This window comes from Armigeres subalbatus, chromosome 2 (genome assembly GCF_024139115.2).
Source record: "Armigeres subalbatus isolate Guangzhou_Male chromosome 2, GZ_Asu_2, whole genome shotgun sequence".
NCBI lineage: Eukaryota > Metazoa > Arthropoda > Insecta > Diptera > Culicidae > Armigeres > Armigeres subalbatus.
In genome coordinates this window covers 374,521,832-374,543,439 of record NC_085140.1, presented here as the reverse complement: position 1 = coordinate 374,543,439, position 21,608 = coordinate 374,521,832, and the positions used below count along the sequence as shown (strand labels likewise).

At 40.9% G+C, this 21,608-nt stretch overlaps 1 protein-coding gene across 9 annotated transcripts in view; it reads right to left on the bottom strand.

Annotated features, from left to right (window-relative positions):
- The window catches only part of LOC134213104 (ankyrin-3-like), a 305,479-nt gene that overhangs the window by 13,971 nt on the left and 269,900 nt on the right, over positions 1–21,608 (bottom strand). For 6 of the 9 annotated variants that reach the window (XR_009979402.1, XM_062691712.1, XM_062691710.1 and 3 more), the window contains 3 exons: positions 10,398–11,333; positions 8,890–9,402; positions 7,900–8,029 (listed from right to left, as the gene is read on the bottom strand). Coding sequence is in view for 8 of the 9 variants with exons in the window: in XM_062691712.1 (XP_062547696.1) it covers positions 7,900–8,029; positions 8,890–9,402; positions 10,398–11,333 (1,579 nt within the window). In the remaining variant the exon portion in view is untranslated. The remainder of the gene's footprint in view (positions 1–7,899; positions 8,030–8,889; positions 9,403–10,397; positions 11,334–21,608) is intronic. The other 3 variants (XM_062691716.1, XM_062691715.1, XM_062691717.1) reach the window with 3 other exon arrangements.

Below are 21,608 nucleotides of genomic sequence, written 5' to 3'. Positions count from 1 at the left end.
TGAAGGTTTTCTTCTAAAGGGATTTCCGGATGTATTCCTAAAATAGTGTCCGTAAGTATTCCTATAGAAATTCTTGAAAGATTTTTCATAGTAATTTTCTAAAGAATTCTTAAAGGGATTTTCCTAAACAAGTATTCCGAATTTTCAATTCCCGAAGGCTCCGTGAAAGAATTTCCGAAGCAATCCCTAAACTTATTTCTAAGGAAATTCCTGAAGGGACTTTTGGAGAAATTTTGAAACGAATTTCCGAAGAAATACCCAAATAAATTTTAAAGGGATTTCTTGGAAAGAAGTTCTGGAAGATTCTAGGAGGAAGTTCTCAAGGAATTCATGAGGGAAATTCTAAATCAATTCGCAGAATTCCTTTTTTAAATTTTCTGAGGAATATCTAGGTGAATTTCCAAACGAATTTTTGGATTTATAATCGAATTTTCCAATGAACTTATGTGCTGTGATGCGGCAATGTCCTAGTGGAGGATGTAATGTAAACTTTTGCTGTGAAGATACAAGCTATAGCTATTAAGATGTTCATTCCATCAGTCTGACTGTAGCTAGCAATTGTACAAAACAATCTTATGTTCATAAAAAGCATCATATGCCTTGCAGCGTAAATTTTTTTTATATGCTTAAAGTTCTTTACGCCGATTCACGCCGCCGCCGCCGCCGCCGAACATTGCTTACGGCGTGACGCCGCCGACGCCGCCGCCGCCGGTGTAAAAATGGCCTTACGCCGCCGCCGTTCTCAAATACTTCGGCGCACAGGTCTAGTGTAGAAGAGTTGGACTTTCCAGATTGGTAAGCATGTTGATTAACATGAAGAGGCATGTTCGCCAAAAAGTCATCACGAATGTGATGATCGATAATACGTTCAAAGCATTTCAGAAGAAATGAGATCACACTGATGGGTCTAAAACTCTTTGCTTACAGTGATAGACGCAAGGATATGGGAATATACCTAGTAGCAAAACTGCATACTAAAAGCTTTTTCAAAACATGTTTGATATGCTATCCCCTGCAGATTTGTAAGGAGCAAAACTTTTTTCGGAATTGTAATACATCCGCTATTACGCATTTTGTCCGAGGTATCCTCTGGGGCCAGCGATGGTACCCCAGGAGTCCATGTACCCCAGGATGAGAACCGCTGGATTACCCAGGTAACCACTAGCACTTTATTTCGCCTTTTCGGCTATATAGGGCTATAAAAGAGCCAGTATAAAGTTTGTTAGCTATGTGATAGCATTTTAGTCGCACGTACGGCTTATTTTAATGCTTACGGTTACCTGGGTAAAGCAATTAATTGTGTGTACGAATAACGAGTAATTACTGGTAAATAGTTCAATCAACGTTAATTACCTGAAAGCTGAAATAATAAAAATGACAGTTGTGCATTGCTTTCGTGTTGAGTGGTGTACCATTGAAAACGTGAGTACTTTTAAATTTGGATTGCGTGAAGATTGTCCTCATACCTTAATTTCTATGAGCACGACAGCTGCATCAAGCGTATCAACCCACAAACAATAAAAACGCTGAAGGTCTTCCAAATAGTTGGGTTGATTGAAACCGGTTCTCAAATTCGAATGAGTGTCAAGCCACGATAACCCTTTCCTTTCCATGGTAGCTGTACTGTCCATGATCGCATATTTGTAACACTCGCATTTTTGTTCATTTTGTAAAAAGCCTGTGAATCATTCAGAAAGCTTAATTTACTGAATCTAATCACACAACAGTAAAAAAAGACTCTACTATCTTGCTTATCTGTGGTAAGCTGGAAATTATTGAGTTCCTGGAGAAGATTGACAAACGCTTTTCAAAATCAACCAAATGCAAATGTTACAAATATGCGATCATGGGCAGTGTAGAGCTCCATCAAATTTTGCACCTTCCAACATTCATCGAATTATTTCAACAACAAGAAGAAGTATTTGGTACAACTTTATGGTATCATTAGATTATAAATATAATCAATTTTGTGTAAAAATAGTGAAACTATTGAAAATAATCAAGTACAGTCTCCTCCATGAGTTGATATTGAAGGGACCATCGACTCATGGGAATATCGAGATGAGGAATAGACCAGTGCATGATGACGTAGGTTGACAGTTCACAGAGCTATTTCACCAGGACTTTTCACCAGTCTCCGGCGAAGCTTCCGATAAAATTGTTTGGTCGTTTTATTCCCATGTAGATGACCCTTGCGATTGATTTCATGCTGAATGCAAAGAATATCACTGAAATACTCAGTTCGCAGCAATTTTAAACTAAAATATGAATTTTAATTTTCCCTCATCGATTTTTTTTCTAACGGCTTGTAAACAAGCTCTGTGATCTGTCAAAATAAGGGATGTTAAGTTAGAGTTTGCATTGGTCTATAGCAAATCTCTAGAAAACTGTTCGAATGGACCATCACAGTAACCCAGAAAATATTTTTCAATATGGCATAATTTGCTTCCATGAGTCGATATCGAGTCATGGAGGTTTGACATGTAACTATTGATTTACAAACAAAAACTTTTTTTTCGTCTTCTAATAATTTTAGCTATGACTTTAGTCGAGTCAAGTACGGTACGGCTTTACGGTTGAGGTCGAAATACGTATTAGCATTAGCATTAGCATTGAGCAATTCGCACAAATTCGTAGGTGGTACTCTTGGACATTAGAGTTGTCGTAGATCGCATTAAAAGACATGTTATCTGTTTAACGTCTGAACAAAGAATGAAAGAATTTATTTGCTCCTCCTGTATTGACAGCTACTGTAATAATTCATCGCTTGCTTGATTATTTTCTAATAGGTCGCCTACTTGATCTTCAACACTCCTCCTCGATGGATGTATTCCAGCAGCTTGTCTAAAACGTGATAGCTTGATATACTGCAAAGGTTTCGTCAGCATATCTGCAATCATTTCATCAGTTGAAAGATACACTGGATCGATTATTCCTTCTTGCTTTAATTGTCGTACAAAGTGGTGTTTAGTTTCGACATGTTTAGATTTACGATTAATACTTGCTGCGCCAATTTGCTTGATGCAACTTTGATTGTCTTCATATATTCTTATTGGTAGTTTGGTAGTGATTCCAAGATCATCAAAAAGACGTAATATCCAATTTAACTCCTTACAACTTTCTGCCAAAGCCACATATTAGTGTAACGTTGTCCTGCTTTCTGGAGCACCAGGCGATCATTCCTCCAGCGTATCTCAATAAGTATCCGGACGTTGATTTCCTGTCTCTGGCATCTCCAGCCCAGTCGGCATCCACAAAAACTTCTAATGGAGATGTATTGCCGCCAAGATGCAATTCGTAATCAATTGTACCTTTCAAATATCTTAGAATCCTTTTTACCTCCACCCAATCGGATTGCGTTGGTCGACTGGTTTTTCTTCCTAAGATTGAAACTGCTACTGCTATATCAGGACGAGTATTGATAGCCACATACAACAATCCTCCAATTAGGCTTGCATATTGATTATTATTCGGCAGTTCCTCTTCCTCCTCCTTTGGTTGTAGGTGGCTTGGATCCAAAGGAATCTTTGATTGCTTAGCATCGTCCATGCCGAAACGTGACAGCAACTTCAGAATATATGATTTTTGATGCAAGGTAATATGTTCGTTTTCACGTGTAACTTGTAGTCCCAGAAAATATTTCATGTCTTCAAGTGATGTCACTTCAAAACTTTGATTCAGGGTTTCTATTATTTCTTTGTTTTCGTCTTCAGTTTCACATACTACAATGAAATCATCTACGTATACGGCTAAATATTCAGTTTTTCCTTTTGATGTCTAACGTACAAACAAGAATCATTCACAGAAGGCTTAAAATTCATTTTAAAAGTACTTTGTCTAGCGTTTTGTTCCAAATTCTTGCAGACTGTTTCAATCCGTAAAGACCCTTCTGTAGACGGCATACATAGTTCTTATCACCAATTACACAGCCGGGTGGCTGACGCATGTAGACTGACTCCTCAAGTTGACCATTGAGATAAGCAGTTTTTACATCTGCATGTTTGATTAGCAAATTTCGTTGCACAGCTATTGATAGGAGCGTTCGAAATGTTATCATCTTCACGACAGGAGCAAAAACTTCGTCATAATCGGTTCCGAACTTCTGCGTAAACCCTTGTGCCACTAATCGTGCTTTGTAGCGGGCTACATTTCCGTTTTCATCTAACTTGCGTTTGAAAATCCACTTACAACCTATAGTTTTACGATCAGGTGGAATTGATACTAGTTCCCATGTTTTATTCTTTTGCAGTGACTGTAACTCTTCATTTATAGCGCATTTCCATAATTCAGCTTCTGGACCTTCAACAGCTTCCTTGTAGGAACGAGGCTCTGGGAATTGACATTTCGCCATACCAATCATATAACGGTTAAGAATTTTTCCTTGTGTACTTCGTTCAGATCTTCTTAAAATATTGATTGCAGGAGCATTCTCTTCGCTTTCACTGCTAGAGCTTGACTCTTCCTCACTAGCATCTAGGAAACAATCATCCTCATCGATATTTTGTTCAGAATTCAACGAAACGTTTTCAGGATTTTGCTCTTCATGCACTTCAGATTTGAGCAGCTCAAATTCTATCTTTTCTGAGTTTTCTGAAATCTTCTCTGTTTGTTTTTGTAGTAATTTTCCATCATCAATAAAACGTACATCTCTGCTGAATGTGAGTTTGTTTGTTGATAAATCCACAAAACGATATGCTTTCTGTGAATCCGCATAACCCATGAAAGTAAGTTTCACAGCTTTGGAGTCCAGCTTGGTCCTTTTCTGGTCAGGTATATGCACATAAGCTTGACTTCCGAAAACACGAACATGCTTCAGATCCGGTTTTCTCCCAAACCATGCTTCGTATGGAGTTAACTTGGTTGCTCTTGTTGGTAGTAGATTTTGTAGATAAGCAGCCGTATTGACAGTTCCAGCCCAGAAACGTACATTCACTCTAGCTTGAATTAATATGCAACGTGCCATTTCGACGAGAGTTCTATTTTTCCTTTCTGCAGTTCCATTCTGCTGAGGACTGTATGCTGTTGTATACTGTGGGGTTATCCCTTTGCTACGATAGTACCGACCAAGATGTTTCGATTTGTACTCTCCTCCTGAATCTGAACGAATAATGGTCGGAATTCTCCCAAAACGTGTTGCCGTCATCTGCACGTACTCCTGGACCTTCTCTGGTACTTCATCTTTTCGTTTCAGAAAATATACTTTCGTAAATCTCGTGTGGTCATCTATCATCTTCATAAAATATCGAACTCCTCCAGGCGAAATAGTCTTCATGGGACCACAAACATCCGTGTGTACTACATCAAGCATTTTCTTTGATTGTTCACCAACGGTTTTTGGAAATGGTAACCTAGACAGCTTTCCCTCTAAGCAACATTCACATTTCTCGTCAATACTACATTTTCTTATTTGAATTCCAGTTGCAAGGTTGTCTCGTACTAGCTTCTTTATGGCTTCCGAGTCCCGATGTCCTAATTTCTTGTGCCATTCATGAATGCAGTTATCAGGGTGTTCCATATTAGCCCTTAGTGCCTTTCTCTCCAGGATATGTAAACGATATAATCCATCTTTCTTACTTGCAACAGCAGCGATTCTTCCATTTTTCATAATTTTGCAAGTATTTTCAGTGAACAGCACATCTGCACCTTTTTCGGTAAGTCTTCCAACAGAAACCAGATGTGCATCCAGCTTTGGTACATGTAATACTTCTGTAAGCTTCACCTCATTTTGATTTTGTGCATCATCCATACAAACCAGAGTACCACTGCCTCTTTCAGCTACTGCAGCTTCATTACCATCTGCCAATGTAACGGTCATTCCAGTAATTTTTTGATAGTCTTTGAAAAAACCCAATTCACTACACATATGGCAACTTGGCTTTGGTTTCTTGATATGATTAGTTTGACGAATATCAGGATTTCGATTATGAACTTGACTTGGAACTTGATGCTGTAGCAATGGACATTCTTTCTTGATATGACCAGGTTTGTTGCAAAAATGGCACAGAATTCTTTTCTTGCCGGTTTCAATCTTCAAAATGGACTCCCCAATGCTAATACATCTGGAGCGCTTTAAAGATTCGTCGATAAGTTTTACTTTCACAAGTTCCATCGTGAGCTCATTGTCCGAGCGACTTTCTAACGCCGTCGTCAAAGTATCATACGTGTCAGGCAAACTCCTCAAAACCATGGCTACCATAAGTGGCGCATCTAGTTTTTGACCAGCATTTGATAAACGAGAGAACAGTAATTCCATAGCTTGAATATGTTGTTCCATACTGTCTCCATTTCGGTATTCCATTTGACAAATTCGTTTGAGTATAGTGACCTTCGATGTTAACGACGCGTTTTGATGGTGCTCTCTCAAAGCTTCCCAGGTTTCTTTTGCGCTCTTGCAATTGAAAATGATTGAATGTTGACTATCTTCAACAAATAACGCGATAGTGGCCCTTGCCCGATCGTCCCCAGACTTCCAGTCGGTGGTTATTGGTTCAGGCGCTTGTTCCGAAATAAACTTCCATAACGATTCTCTAATCAGCAACATTTCAGTTCTGAATCTCCAGCTCTCATAGTTGGCGTTGTTCAGGCGCTCCAAAATGACCTTGTTGGCGTCCATCTTGAGCTCACCCAAAGTTTCGACCGGTTAGCTTTAGTGATTCTTGAAAAAAAAAAAATCGTCTAAGACGAATTAAGTACTGTCCATTTAATTCCACCAGTTAATTTTCGTTATCTTTGCAGATACGTATTTCGACCACAACTGTGTGGTCGAAATACGTATCTGCAAAGATAACGAAAATTAACTGGTGGAATTAAATGAACAGTACTTAATTCGTCTTAGACGGTTTAATACATTCCACTAAACGAGCTTAATATATTTTCGGAAAAAAAAATGTTCAACTGTTCATAGGCCCATAACCTCTTGGACATTAGAGTTGTCGTAGATCGCATTAAAAGCAATGTTATCTGTTTAACGTCTGAACAAAGAATGAAATTTATTTGCTTCTCCTGTATTGACAGCTACTGTAATAATTCATCGCTTGCTTGATTATTTTCTAATAGGTCGCCTACTTGATCTTCAACAGGTACAAGCCAAGACTATTGTATGAGAGTAGCATCACTTTCATCCGTTACCACAGATATTGATTTGGGACTAATCACTATCTCTTAGATGGAAGCAATGCATCCTCCAATAGTCGAGATCTGTCCTGGCCACGTCCTTGCGAATGCTGAGGAAGGGAAAGGATGGTTAGTTGGACACCTACTTAAGAAAGATACAGAGAACTCTACGACCTCTCATAGGTGCCACTGGAGGTTTTGGGATTGTGTGGAAGGTTAGAACAGTAGGAATCGTTTTGGTAGAACGTGAAACACAGAAAGAACTAAAATAGAAATACAAAGTAGGAAAGGGACGAGCCTGGAATTGAACCCGCGACCTCCTGCTTTTAAGGCAGAAGCAGTAGCCACTAGACCACCGAGCTCGACTACGGTTGAGGTCGAAATACGTATGTGTCAAAAGTCCAATCATAATCGTTCTTATAAAATTGATCAATATATTTATTTGTTCTCATCAATAGCTAAATTTTATATTTTTATATGATATTGTGGTGCAATTTTTTGTTATTTCCGTTTGTTCTTATAGCACTTTGTTTTAAACAAGTTCATATCATGGTTTGCTATCAATATCACGGTTTCTACACGGGATCAGTACACTTTTTGTCATAATAACAAGTATTTGACAAGTCTGTCTGATATTCATGTCGATACTCACTCAGTTTGATAGATGTCTGGATGAGTTTGACTAATATTTGCCATTATGACAAAGAGAGTACTATCATGAGCTTCAGAAAGAGCTGGAGAAAATAAATGTCTATTATCTGTAATAGAGTGAAAAATGGCACTTACCCATCTTCCGTTTCATCCACAATGGTGTTGCTCTCCGTTCGACTGTCTTCAGTCGGCAAGCTATTGAACGCGGGTGGCTCACTGGGCTCAACACATATCACCTGGTCGTTATTCTGCACTAGGTAGTTCTCTGCAAACATATTCAATTAGACATTAGATTCTATCTTCAATGCAGCAAGTACGGAGCATGAACTTCAATCATTTGAATTGTTATCAGGCACTCTTACTGCGTTCACTATATAGCTTTTAATGACGATTTTGAGAAACAAAACATACAAAATTCATTTAGGGGTCTGTTAGTGAATTCTACTTGAACGTTACGGGAGACAATCATTCCGAGGAGGCGATGAATTCTTGAAATTGTGGAAACATTCAAGCAAAGGACTTTCGTTTAAATTTGCTGTTATAACCAGCAAATATAATGCAGAAGCTTATGATTTATTAGTGGTTTAGTTGATTTACAATGTTGACCTACGGTTATTGCCATTTTTTGACGTTAATAAAGTTGTTATGCTTCTACTACAGATGATAATGAATTCGTCACTGCAAATAGAATGAAAACTACCATGCATTATAGAAAAAATGGAACGAGGTTCAATTTAGAAAAAATCACAAAAATGTATGTTTGACAGCAAAGCAAAACTAATCTAGAGAAAAAAAAAGCGAAGCAACTTTTAACTAAGGAAAGCTTTAACTTAAATAAAACTTCAAATACATAGAAATAAATCAAACACGCAATAGAAAGTAGGGCAACATCAGTGATCTGATATAGCCGGTACTCGATGAAGAGAGACACACGAAAATTTCAGGGTTAGTAACACACATTGGTGAGAAGTAGCTTTGGGTTGTGCATGATAAGAACAGTATCACAGTAGCGAAAAAGTTGCGTGAAACAACTGTTGAAGGATTGTAGCGAATACGAGAGCAAACTCCAGGTATACAGGAAGAAATAGAGGGGCTACAGTATTGAGAGGTTACAGTTCTACATACTATCATCAGTAGAGTGGCTCTCGTCGGAAGAGATATTCTGAATAACCGTCACCACTTGTTCGGAACTGATCCCATCACCGTCAGCAGTTAGATCGCAGAAGTTCGGTTCGTTAGTTGAAGGGTGAATGATATCGGTGGTTTGGATCGGCACGAGGATATCCGTCCCAGAACCAAACGGTGGTGGCCGATGGTCATCATCCAGAAGTGTTTCACAATTGATAGCTTCAATGTCAATCAGACCCTGGGAGTCGTCACCATCGCCACCGGAGCTAGATACGACCGATTTCGGTTCCGAGTGCGGCTCTGTAACGCTTTCGTCGATGGCATCAGCGTCAGAGATCACCATCTGAATTTCCTGAGGTTTGTCTTCTGACTCATCCGGTCCTACTTGGGATAAACGTTTGTCCGACCCATTGGGAGAGGCAGCGTTTTCCACTGGAGTCGCTTGTTCGGAAATGTCTGTGGCGTGAGGGGCGGCTGTTTCATATTTTGGCTGGGCAGAGGTGACTTTACCTTGAGAGGCGAATAGCAATGGCCAATATACATAATGGTGAGTTAAAAAACGATTGTGCTCGCGATCAGTCGTGATTTAGTGAATATAAGGTTGATGGCGTTTGAGACATTCAATTCGAGGGTTTGCAGCGTTGTGGAATTAAATGGTGTAGGTATCACTTATTTTTATATTTATGTTCGAAGAATGCATTTTCGAACAAAAGTTGATGCCTCAAATAAGCAGAATTAAAATGGGGAAACGATTCAAATGAATCGGATTCGTAACGTAAGACTTCTCCAACACACATATTTTTGAGAAATCATTCTTAAACACCAGTTTCGGTAACGTATGAATTCATTTCGTTTGTAGTTAAAAACTGTACAAAATATAATTATGTTGGAAACACCTCAACCACATTATACAATTCCTCGAATTGAATATCAATCAATTGTCATTCTGTTTTGATAGGAATCTTACGTAAACCGAACTGATTGTTAACACATTTTAACCTGATCGTCTTAATCTAAAAAATCGAATAATTCGCAGTTACTGGTGCATGATCTCTGCGTGAAGGTGTGGTGATATGTGTTAGTAAAGCTCCTAATTCGGAACTACCCAGAAAAACCGATTCAAAGTTAAAAGGAATTGTATTGAAGCTAAAATTAACAAGAATTGAAAAAGAACGAAACTAAATAATTGTCATAAATAAAACGGAAACCAAAGCATTTATAAAACGAAAATAGGCCATAACAAGCGAGTGTTGTTTGTACAGAACGGAAGAGAAACCATTATCGAAACGTTTCATTATATCGTTTTCATCCGCTTAGTTTTTGTAGTTCTTTCATTTGAAATAATAAATCATACAACCGAATCTGTACGGGAAAATGCGCTTACTATCGTAATCCTATCACCGAAATACCACTCGCGGACGAGTTACAGTAATGAGGGGATTGGGACTAAACCAATGTAGAGAAAGAGGGGTGAATGAATATAATAAAATTTTTGATGGTATTACCTGTTTCGTCGTCATCACTCAGCTCGCCGCCAGTTTCGTGCAGAGCAACGTCCGACCCACTGGATGAGCCACCTGTCCGACTGGAGTAGCTAGCCCCTCCGGTAACACTCGTGGCTCCGGGTTGCGTTACAATAATGGACGGAGTGGGACAGTTGGATCCGGCCAGCTGATCGGGCGCTAAATTTCTGCCCTCGTCACTTTCCGAGCTACTGCTTCCAACGATGAACTTATGTGGGGCATCATCTTCGTCCTGCGGAGACTGATCGATCACGCTTGATCGTCGGTCGTCCTCCATTTCGTAGTCGTAGTGTTCCTCAGTAATTATCACCAGATTGCTGTTGTCATCTTCGTCGGTTGCATTCTGATCCTTCTCCATCTTGGCGTAGTTCTCCGGCGACGTTTGCACAAAAATGAACTCATCTATGTCGCCGGAGTAATCCGCTGCCACCTCGGAGATGTTGTTATCCGAAGAAATGATCACAATTTGTTCGGTTTTCTGTTCACCTGCGCCCGGGGTCGAAAAGGACTTCTCAAACATTCGTCCTGGGGCATGGAGTGATCCCGGCGATGGATCCATTCTGTCCAAACTATACCTTCGATCGTTGGACACGTCTTCCAAGTTAACCGACGAGATCTCCTTCGTAACCACTTCCGACTGTTCAGCTTGATCATCCGTCGACACAACGGGGGTCACCTCCCACTCAATATCTTCCACGTTGGGCCTATGCACCAACTGTTTGTTGATCTTGATGTTTACCTTCGAGTGCTTTTTGATCGTTCGAACTTTGCCACTCTTGTCCGTTTCCAGGTCCAACTGTTCAAAGTCTTCGGATTCATCACCCTCTTCGGCCAGATCGTCCAAGTCGTCATCGTCACCGGTGGTGTCATGCTCGGCTATCGCAGCCTGGATGATTTCCTGAACATCCTCGGCGACGGCTGTTGTTGGTCGGAGTGCACACGGGAGGGGAGTGGGCAAACATGAACACAAGCATCACGTGTTGGTTGATTGGTGCACATGACACGGAAAAGCAACGGTGAAGTTTTGTTTTATTTAGAATTTAGGGTTTATGTATATTTGATTGATTTCCGAGCATTTATGGTATACAATCGAGGACCGAGGTGTTATGGTGAGGTGCAAAGTTCGGGAGTTCATTCGTGAGTTTCATTAATTGAACGGATAACAGGTTGATGGGAGCGGTGGTTGTCGGTTCAATTATTAAAAAGATTTGCCGTAGTTTGCAGTTTATTTACCACGTAGATGGGACAGTTTGAAATGAGTTTTTTAAGGTTTCATTTAGATTAGTAATAAAACAAGATGGGTAGAGGTACTCATGATAACAGGAACGGACGGACGATCGACGGTGGTAACGTGTTCTGATTTTTATATTACAGGATGCTATGCCACAAAAGTTCACAAAATTACCTTGGAACAATTAAGTAAATCTAGGAAGCTAAAAAAATAATTTATTGACATATTGCATCAAGCTACAATATGTGTTTGAGCTGAAACGGTCAGTTTATTTAGAAAAACGATTATGCTAATGCACTGGGGTAATTACTAGTTATTAGAAGGATGAAGTCCTGGTAATTTCAAAAGAGTGCGTAGGGCTGTACAAGTGGGTTTCATGGGCGAACGCTCTACCACCAGTACTGACAATATGTCCGCAGTATGCCAAATACCGCAGAATTTTCCCGAATAAAACGTGTCCACACATCATTTTATAAACTGATACGATCAACGATCAACGCGATCGACAGATAAAGGAAATTAGAATGTAGAATTTTCAACCAGTCATTAATTAACCCGGAACGCTGGGATGCCCCTCATATTAACAAATCTGAACGGAGAACGGAGGCCCGATTAAACGGGATGGATCTCCAGTGAGAAATGGAAGGCCCGGGATGGCTTTCAACTGACCCATGTTCATGTACTCGACTGAATAACGTGAGACCCGAAAGGAACCGTACACTTATTACGTAAAAATTTTTTATGGGGTTTCCAACCACCATGTAAAATTGTTTTCATACAAATTACTTTTATATGGTGAATAAGAAAACGGCAATAATATAATAAATATGATCGTTTTTTGTGTCATGTTGAAGACAATGTTTTTTTGTCATCTACACCAGCACGGACATCTTCAAGTACCCATTAATGGGTACTTTCGTACCCATTTCGAAGAAAAGCGGCATAACTCATTTAATAAGTAAACTCGATTTACTCATTAGGCTTTTAGCGATCGTGTACGTACACGCACGTTTCACTCACACTTTTACTGGGTTTGTTTGCAACCACGAGCAGCTGTCACGGCAAAATCAAATGGGATTGTTTGCAACCACGAACCTGCGTTCGTGTTGGTGAGAAATGTCGGCGAGACCCTAATTAATGGGTACGCTAGCGAAACTTCAATAAATGAGTAGTTTTCACTCCTAGTTATTATTGATAAAATGGGTACAAAAGCCCCAATAAATTTCTTCGTTTGTTTGAGGTTATGTTTCAAATGCAATGGAAACAACTTATAAATAGATTTAATAAAAAAAAAAATGTTTAGTTTATTTTCTGTGATGTATTAAACATACATAATACTGCTTCATAATATAAAAAGTAATCTCAATAATTTTCTTAAATAATAATGTTTAAAACTTTTACACGATGCATTTTTGCCACAACATCCGGCGTTTTCTTCGGTGGATTGATCCGTACACGGATGGTGATGCAACAAGTATCATGCTAGGGGTATCACACCAGTGTCTCATCCTGCAGCCGGTCATAGTCCCTGATGATTGGAGTGGACCAAAAGTTGTTCTGGTAATCTCACGATCATTCGAAATTTCCCCCATCTGCGTACTGCTTTCTGGAACAAGAAAAACGATTGGAAGTCAGTAGTGCCGCGTATTTCGGTAAAATTCTGGGGTCAAATTGAAATTCAAACATACGTATCAATTCCAATAAACTTACCGTATTTGTTTTTCCAAGAATAAAAGGGAAATTCAATATTTTTCCCGCACGAAAATCAACGCGTCGGAACGGAGAAAAAATGGTGTTAACATTTATTTCTGAAATGAAGCGTACAATTTACCCATTATCGTATAGGAAGCGAGGAATTTCAATATGAGGTTTAAATACCCATTATTTGTATTTAAAAAAATACCCATTGTTTGACATTTCAGTACTGCGACAAATAATGGGTACATGAAACCCAATTAATGGGTATTTTCAAGCTTCCGTGAGTTTGACACTTATAGTACCAGTGAAAAAGTGTAACTGTCACCGAAAAAAACAAGCAACAAAAGAAAATAGCGATAATTCTTTGTCCACATCTGTAGGGATGCAGACAATGCTGTGTTCCATTTTATCTGCAACAAATATTGAGTTCTCAACAGCCAGAATCACCAACACTAATGTCACTGTGTAGGATGTACAAAATAAAAGCTGTAATAAGTTGCAGCAAATATCACAAACACTTTGAGAGGAATATTGCGAAATCACGCACACTTCTATTAATTTGGAGAAGTCAGTGGGGAGATAATTGTTGAGAACTTTTCATTTGCGACAATGATTACACTCTTCCCTAATGTTTGCCTAGATTATCAGCTCCGCCGTGAAATAAACTGGCAACCTTTTTTTACACTATTATTATTACGATAAAGTTACGTCTAGAAATGCTTCTGTGCCGGGAGGATCTTTGGTACACGGTGGAAGATCCGGTTCCAGAAGAAGACCGTGATGAAGATTGGTGCAGTGACTATAGAAAGGCGATAGCCACGATTGTCTTGCCACTCGTGAAAAACAAAAAGTAATCTAATGACGTTATCAATAATGTTATAATAATATAATGTTATAATGAGCTATCACCAGAAGACAAGTCGTTCGGTTCGGGTTTCGCTATTGAAGCAATTGTGCGCGATCAATTTAGTTGAGCACGGTTATCTCGAACAGCACCTAAGTGAGATCGATGGTCTGTTCGATCGTTTTGATGTCGCTGGAACGAGACTGGATGTTGTCACGAAAATTTGTATGCTCTTACGTAGTCTGCCCCCGTCATTCGACAGGATTGTTTCCGTGTTAGATAACAGGTCGACATTGTCCATACCGACTTATGCGATCCAGGGAAGAAAACAATTTCAAGCGGCAATCGTTATGTGATGCATCTGATTGATTATCACAGCCGGTTCACTGTAACGTATTTGCTGAAGAAGTTGTGGGAAATATTAAGGACTTTGTGAGATGAGTCGAAAATATATTAGGACGTAAAGCTCGCGTGATCCGCTCTGACGGTGGCGGAGAGTTCGATAACTCTGAGTTGCAAAGCTTCTACAAGAAGGAAGCAATCGTGCCACAATATGCTACGGCTTACTCGCCGCATTACAACGGAGTCACGGAGTTCAATTACCGAAATGGCAACCTGTATGTTACTAGATGCAGGACGACGAGGAAAACCTCGAAGCCGTGAAGTACGGTATCTACAAGGATGAATCGTGGTGTTGTGCCTCAGTATCTCAAAGATTTTGAAGTTGACATTACAGCAGGAAGTGCGGGATCTGCCAAAAAAGAAGAACCAAACAGTGTTGAAGAAGTGAAACAAAAACAAGTGTGGCGGAATGCAATGGCTGCTGAACTCGAATCGCATCGTCGGAACGAGACTTGGGAACTCGTGCCGCCGCCCAAAGGCCGCAGGGTTATCGGTACTAAATGGATTTTTAAGGTAAAAAATAACGAATCGGGAAAGGCGTTGAGACTCGCATTGTGGCTCAGGGGTGTTCATGAAACAACCGCCGGGGTTTGCGGTACCAGGTCAGGAGGAGTTGATGTGTCGACTGAAGCGTTGCATTTACGGCCTACGACAGTCGGCAAGATGCTGAAATAAGAAGCTGTAGGATGTTCTTGGTCGGCTTGGGTTTCAACAGTCTACCGCAGAAAATGTCTGTTGTTCAAAAAGGTACGTTGTAAAACTTTTTTTTTTTTGTAGTATACGTCGACGACATTCTTATCGCATCGGCTAACGAAGAAGATATCAGCCGGATACACGCCGCTCTCAACAACGTGTTTGAGTTGATTTGCCTGATGGGGAACGGTAGTCACTTCCTGGGCATGGAGGTAAAAAGCGAAGGGGGACTTTTAAGTTGCGATTGCTTACGTACATTGACCACCTGTTGGAGAGATTCGGGATGAGCCAGGCTAAAGCTTGAGCTTGAGCTTGAGCTTGATTGACTGCTCGTAGTTGCTACTCCATTATGACCAGATCAGCTGTTCTTGCACAGGGAACCAGCAGATGTTTGCTTGGGACTAGCACACATCTTCAATGTACAAGTACTGGTGATCTCATTTGTTAGGTCTTACTGGCGCCTGCCACGTCAGAATGCAAGTCAATGAAGGGAAGGGGAGGAAATGATAATGCAATCACTCGCCCACTGCAAGCCGAATATACCTTTGCACTTGCCACGAGTTCATGCGGAATTTGTTGGAATTTTTGGGTTAGGTTCGAGAGGCAGAGGTCCGTCTTGGTTAACGAGCTGCCAATGTGATAGATAGGTAACTGATGGAATTTCTAATTGGATGTAGAAAACGAGCTCTATAGTTCATTTCCAATTGTAGCAGATTACTGTTAGAATACGCAAATTGAAGGTATAGGAATAGTAATGGAAACGGTATGGAAGTCCATTTCCAGTTCTAGCGATTGCTAGGACATGAGAAATAAAGAGAAAGATACAAAGTAGGAGAATGGAACGGACCTGGGATTGAACCCACGACCTCCTGCGTATGAGCACAGAGAACAGACGTTGAAGCTCCACTTGCCATATTGTGATAACTTTTGACTGTTTATTTTGAAATTACTTTGGAATGTCGCCGGTATCCCGTGCATAATCAGCGCTAGCGTCATCAAAAAATGCCACTGTGCGCTAGTGTCGTTATGTATGCAAGAGCATACCAGCGCCATCGTGTTGTCAAAATGAGATTGTGAGTTGCAATGTCGACGTCGATGGCGTTGAGATTCGGTGTGTTTGTTTACACATGTTTTGCAAGAAATTTTGTTCGAGCCTCCATGTCTGTTCTCTGTGGTATGAGGCAGAAGCAGTAGCCATATGACTACCAAGCCCGCAGAGATTCGGGATGAGCCAGGCTAAATCAGCGAAATGTCCAATGGACCATGGGTGTGCTTAAAAGTCGATACCAGTGAAAATCTTCAGAATCCAATGCACTATAGGAGTTTGGTAGGCGGCCTGCCCTTCTGACTCAAACAGCGTCTGCCTAGTACCCAGCAGCTGATTAACGAAATGCAGTATCGCGTCAGCTATACCTAAGGTAGCAACCCCATCAGCGTGATGTAGGTAACGCGACCCCGGTAGGTTAGCTTACTGAAGCCTCTCAATTACCACGAAAAATGGAGATAGAAGAAAAAGAGAACGTTATTTTTGGCAACCGACCCGTCATCGAAATAAGGACTTTGATTGGAAACATGGTACCTAGAATTTCAGTACCTTAAATGAACATGGACGAGTGAGCCTTCTGGCTCGTGAACTGCAGAGGGTTGAAGTGAACGTGGCCGCTATTCAAGAAGTCCGATGGCCCAGATCCGGAGAACGTGAATTCCGAGTCGTGGACCCCACGACCAACACTGCATTCAAGTATAACATCTATCACAGCGATGGCGGTAAAGCAGAGCATGAAGTTGGTTTCGTAGTGATGGGCAACTTCCGAGCCTTGACTCCGCAACCAATGACAACGGCCTAAAGTTAGTGGATTTCGCTGCTGCCAGAGGGATGGCCATCAGTAGTACCTACTTTGCACGAAAGAACATCCGAAAGCACACCTGGAGACACCCAAATGGTGAAACATGCAACCAGATAGACCATGTTCTGGTGGATGGGCGCCATTTCTCGGATGTTACTGGTGTGCGGACATTCAGAGGTCCGAACATTAACTCTGACCACTACCTCGTTGTCGGTAAAATTCGATCACGATTGTCAACTATATCGAACGAAAGATCACAGCGAACGATGCGTTACAATATCCAGCGATTGTCGGTGGAAGGAGTAGCGCAATCAAGTGCAATCAACGTTAGCGACAACATCAACGATCTATGGAGTCGATCCATGGAGCGGTGAGCACAACAGCACGAGAAGTTGTAGGCACTGCACAGAGGCGACGCACAACGGGTTGGTTTGATGTGGAGTGTCAGAGAGTGACAGACGAGAAGAACGTTGGCAGAAGCCAGAGATCGGTACAAGGAAGCAAGAGCAGCCGAAAAACGAACCCACCGCAGGAAGAAGAAAGAATATAAAGAACAAGTGATTGGCGAGGCGCAGGAAAAAATAAAGCAGAACGATATGCGGAGGTTTTATGACTCTGTCGATGGCGTGCGGAGAAAGATAGCGGCATCTCCCATCATGTGCAACGACCAACAAGGGAATATGCTGATAGATAAAACCGAAGTGGCTGCCAGGTGGAAGCAACATTTCGAGACTTTGTTGAATAGTGGAAGTGACGGTGCATCGGTGAACAGAATAAATATTAGCAACGATGGACAAGCTGTGGAGTTGCCTACACTAGATAAGGTTCAAAAAAGCTGTTAAGGACCTGAAAAACAATAAGGCTGCGGGTAAGGACCAGCTCCCGGCTGAAATTCTCAAACATGGCAGTGAGCAGCTTTATGAAGTCTTGCACCATATAATGTCGAAAATATGAGAAGGCGAGGGTACCGACTGGAGTGCGCCACTTATCGAGGATAACCCTCTTTAATTCGGCGTACAAAATTATGTCCCGTATTCTGTTCAACAGATTGAGACCGCTTGAAGAGTCCTTCGTCGGCGAATACCAAGTAGGTTTACGTGAGGGCCGATCAACGACGGATCAAATGTTTACCCTGAGACAAATACTTGATAAATTCCGGGAGTACAACTTGCAGACACATCATCTGTTTATTGATAACGTTGGACGAAATCAAGTGTAAGGGTTGCGGATGCAATATCGACGTCATTTCTTACCTTAGATGGTTAAGAAAATTATTTTGAGCTTTTTAGTGGAATGCCTTCACTTGTCATAAGACGAGTTTGTACCATCCCATTTAATTCCACCACTTGATTGTGACAGATACGTATTTCGTCCTCAACAGTGAGGTCGTCTTCAGTGTCTCGTACTTGACTCGACGAGTGACGTGCGATAATAATGTTACCGTGAGGTGAAAAGGCGTATTGCAAAAGGCACGACTTTATACGGCCATGAAAAATGGACGTTAAAGGAGGCTGATCGGAGAGCTTTCGGAGTGTTTAAGCGTAAGATGCTGCGGACAATGCTCGGCGGTAAACAGGAGAACGATCAGAAAAATATATTAGCTCTTTTAGTGGAATGTATTCAACCGTCTAAGACGAATTAAGTACTATCCATTTAATTCCACCAGTTAATTAACTGGTGGAATTAAATGGATAGTACTTAATTCGTCTTAGACGGTTGAGGAGAACGATATCTGGCGGCGTCGCATAAACCACGAATTGTACCAGGTGTCTAAAGGGCAGGATATTATTAAGCTTTTTTTTTCCTTATTGGATATTTTAATCACTGCGACCATTTGTTAGATCTATTGTGATATTATTAAGCTTATACAACACGGCAGACTACGGTGGGCTGCTTACTTTGTTCGTATGCCGGAAGAACGTCAAGATGGCTATGTTTATGTCTAAACATTGATAATTGATACATTTTTAAAAGAAAACATCATCGAAAACAGACTAATTTCTCAAATACGCGGCAGGCGATCATTGTCCCATTCTGTTGCACACACAAAAAAGCGTTCCCGAATTCGTGAACCAGCAAAAATACACCGTGATTTAATTCATGGATTCGAGAACACCAGTCACGTTTTCCAGAAAACGTGACTGTTGTTCCCGAAGCCGTGACTAAAAATACACCGTGAACTTGTTAGTTTACGATTTCATGAACGTTTTTTTTTTGCACGACGACGAAGTTTTGCAGCTTGGGATAAACGCTTGTTGCGAGTTGAATTTGTCCCATCATTTATTTTTTCAAGTTTTTTGGAACAAACCTCCTGATTTCAACTGAAAGAACTAACAATTTGGAGACCATTCATCTGCTTAACTTTAAAAAAAGGAAATGTTACAAATATGCGATCATGGGCAGTATACTACCGCTACTACCGCATAATTATAAGTTTAGGTACAGTGACTATAATAACAGTGTCGTCAAGTGTCAGAATTGGAACAGAATCGTCTGTCAGTTCCATACAAATGCGCGTTCCAAATGAGCAGGAGAACTGTCAAACGTGGCATTACTCTTCTTACAGGACTCTAAGTTTAGGTTATCGACTTTCGTTTTATTTTGACGTAGGACTTACGTCTCTTTTTACTATACCGGTTAGCATTTCAAAATATTCAAATCGACCGCGTTACGCTGTGTTGAAAGATTTTAAACGTTAATAGCGTTCGTCTCAGTGGACGAATTTCTGCGGTAAGCCCCTCAATCGACAGATTTCAAGTATGCTTTCCATGTCCATGCTTGATAAGACCCGAAAAACTTGTTTCAATAGGCATGAAACTGTTTTCAATGAAAAACATTGAGATCAAGGGAACCTATAAATATGGGTACCGCATAATTCTTGCATCATTCCATTACCACGTTCTGATTGGTGCAGACACCAGCGAATGAGCAGCCGCTGGGTCTGCCGAGAAGCCATAAAATAGCGCAACGCGATTTTTTCCTTTCATTCTGACCGGGACAAGCGAAGCAACCACATCATCGATTGAACAGCACTCACACCTTTTAGCAGGGAATGAAGTCTGCACCGACCGCTTTTTCGGCTCGACACCATCGAAGCGACCATCATCAGCCGAAACCTAGCCAGTACATCAGCAGTCCACCCTACAGACCCGACAAAGCAGCAATGCTGAGCAGATACCGGCAGCAGCAGCAGAGTCGAGCCGAGACAGGCCGGCATCGGTGCTGAGCCGAGACAGGCTGAAGAAAAGCCACATGATGCAGCATGTATGTCCAAAAAACAAACGGTTCTTCAGAGAGCCAATAATAGAGATCAATATCAATGCTTTCAATACCCTTCGGGATGGAAACCCGAGCAGCACAAGTCAGACAAAAATGGTTGCAGCAACTTGATTGTGACTAAATCTGGTCACATATGAGTTGCAGCAACCTATGTGAAGCATGTGTGCTGCTAGGGAATTGTACTTGGGTGCCAAATCTAATATTCTAGAGATAAAATTTTATGCGTGATTTTCATAAATAGCGTCAAAACTAACAGTGGATAATTTTTCTGATTTAACCGCGAAGTGGACGAAGGACTTCGCTTGACCATGCCTTTAAAGATTCATAAGATGTCCAAATCTCTCACATAATCTTATTTGGATAAAAAAAAAACACCGATAACAGCTCAAACATTAAAACATAAACTATCAATCGATTTTTCATCAAATGTTGGATTTTTCGGCATTGATAAAAAATTTGTAGATATACATTGTTTGATACTGACCGCACACAAAGCGAACGTGACTGAATGATCGTCCCATGTTACCAATTCTAAATCTTATCACCCGAAATCCCATGTCCGGGTGTTTCCTTCCTTCTACTACTAACAATGTTGTCTCAGAAAAGAACACGTACTTCCCACCTGAACTGCAGTTCTAAGCTCGCTTGCCCGGCTTATTGGCCTGTATCCAGCGAAAAGTCCCGTTAGGAAATAGACGCCAGCAGCGAGCAATAAGCGTAAAAAAGAAGAAGCCCTTCTCGAACGCGTTATTGATGATGATGACGCTTTGGCTGACAAAGAAGCGGGATAGGGGAAGTGCACCGGTTTTGGCCAACTTAGTGCCTATTTTGGTCAACCCTGAAAACTACACATTTTTCCCAAATAATCGGTCAGTTAAAAGCAGCGTTGAATTGTGAGGAATATATCTCTTGTTGGAACTAATAAAATCCTCCCGAATTGCTTTATTTTTGGAGTTATTCGCAAAATTGGCCAAATTAGGAACATGGCCAAAACCGGTACAGTTCCCCTACAAGACACTAGCTGATTGGCCCACCAATTGGGAAGCAGAGAAGATTCAAAATAAGGTATAAAAGAAAAGTGCATTCGCTCGAAGAGCATTCAGTCTTTTTTATACCATTACTAGAAATTCGCGGTTATTTGAAAAGATCGTTTTCTTACTTTTTGCACTTAGCCGAAGCAAACAGCCTTTTTCAAGGCT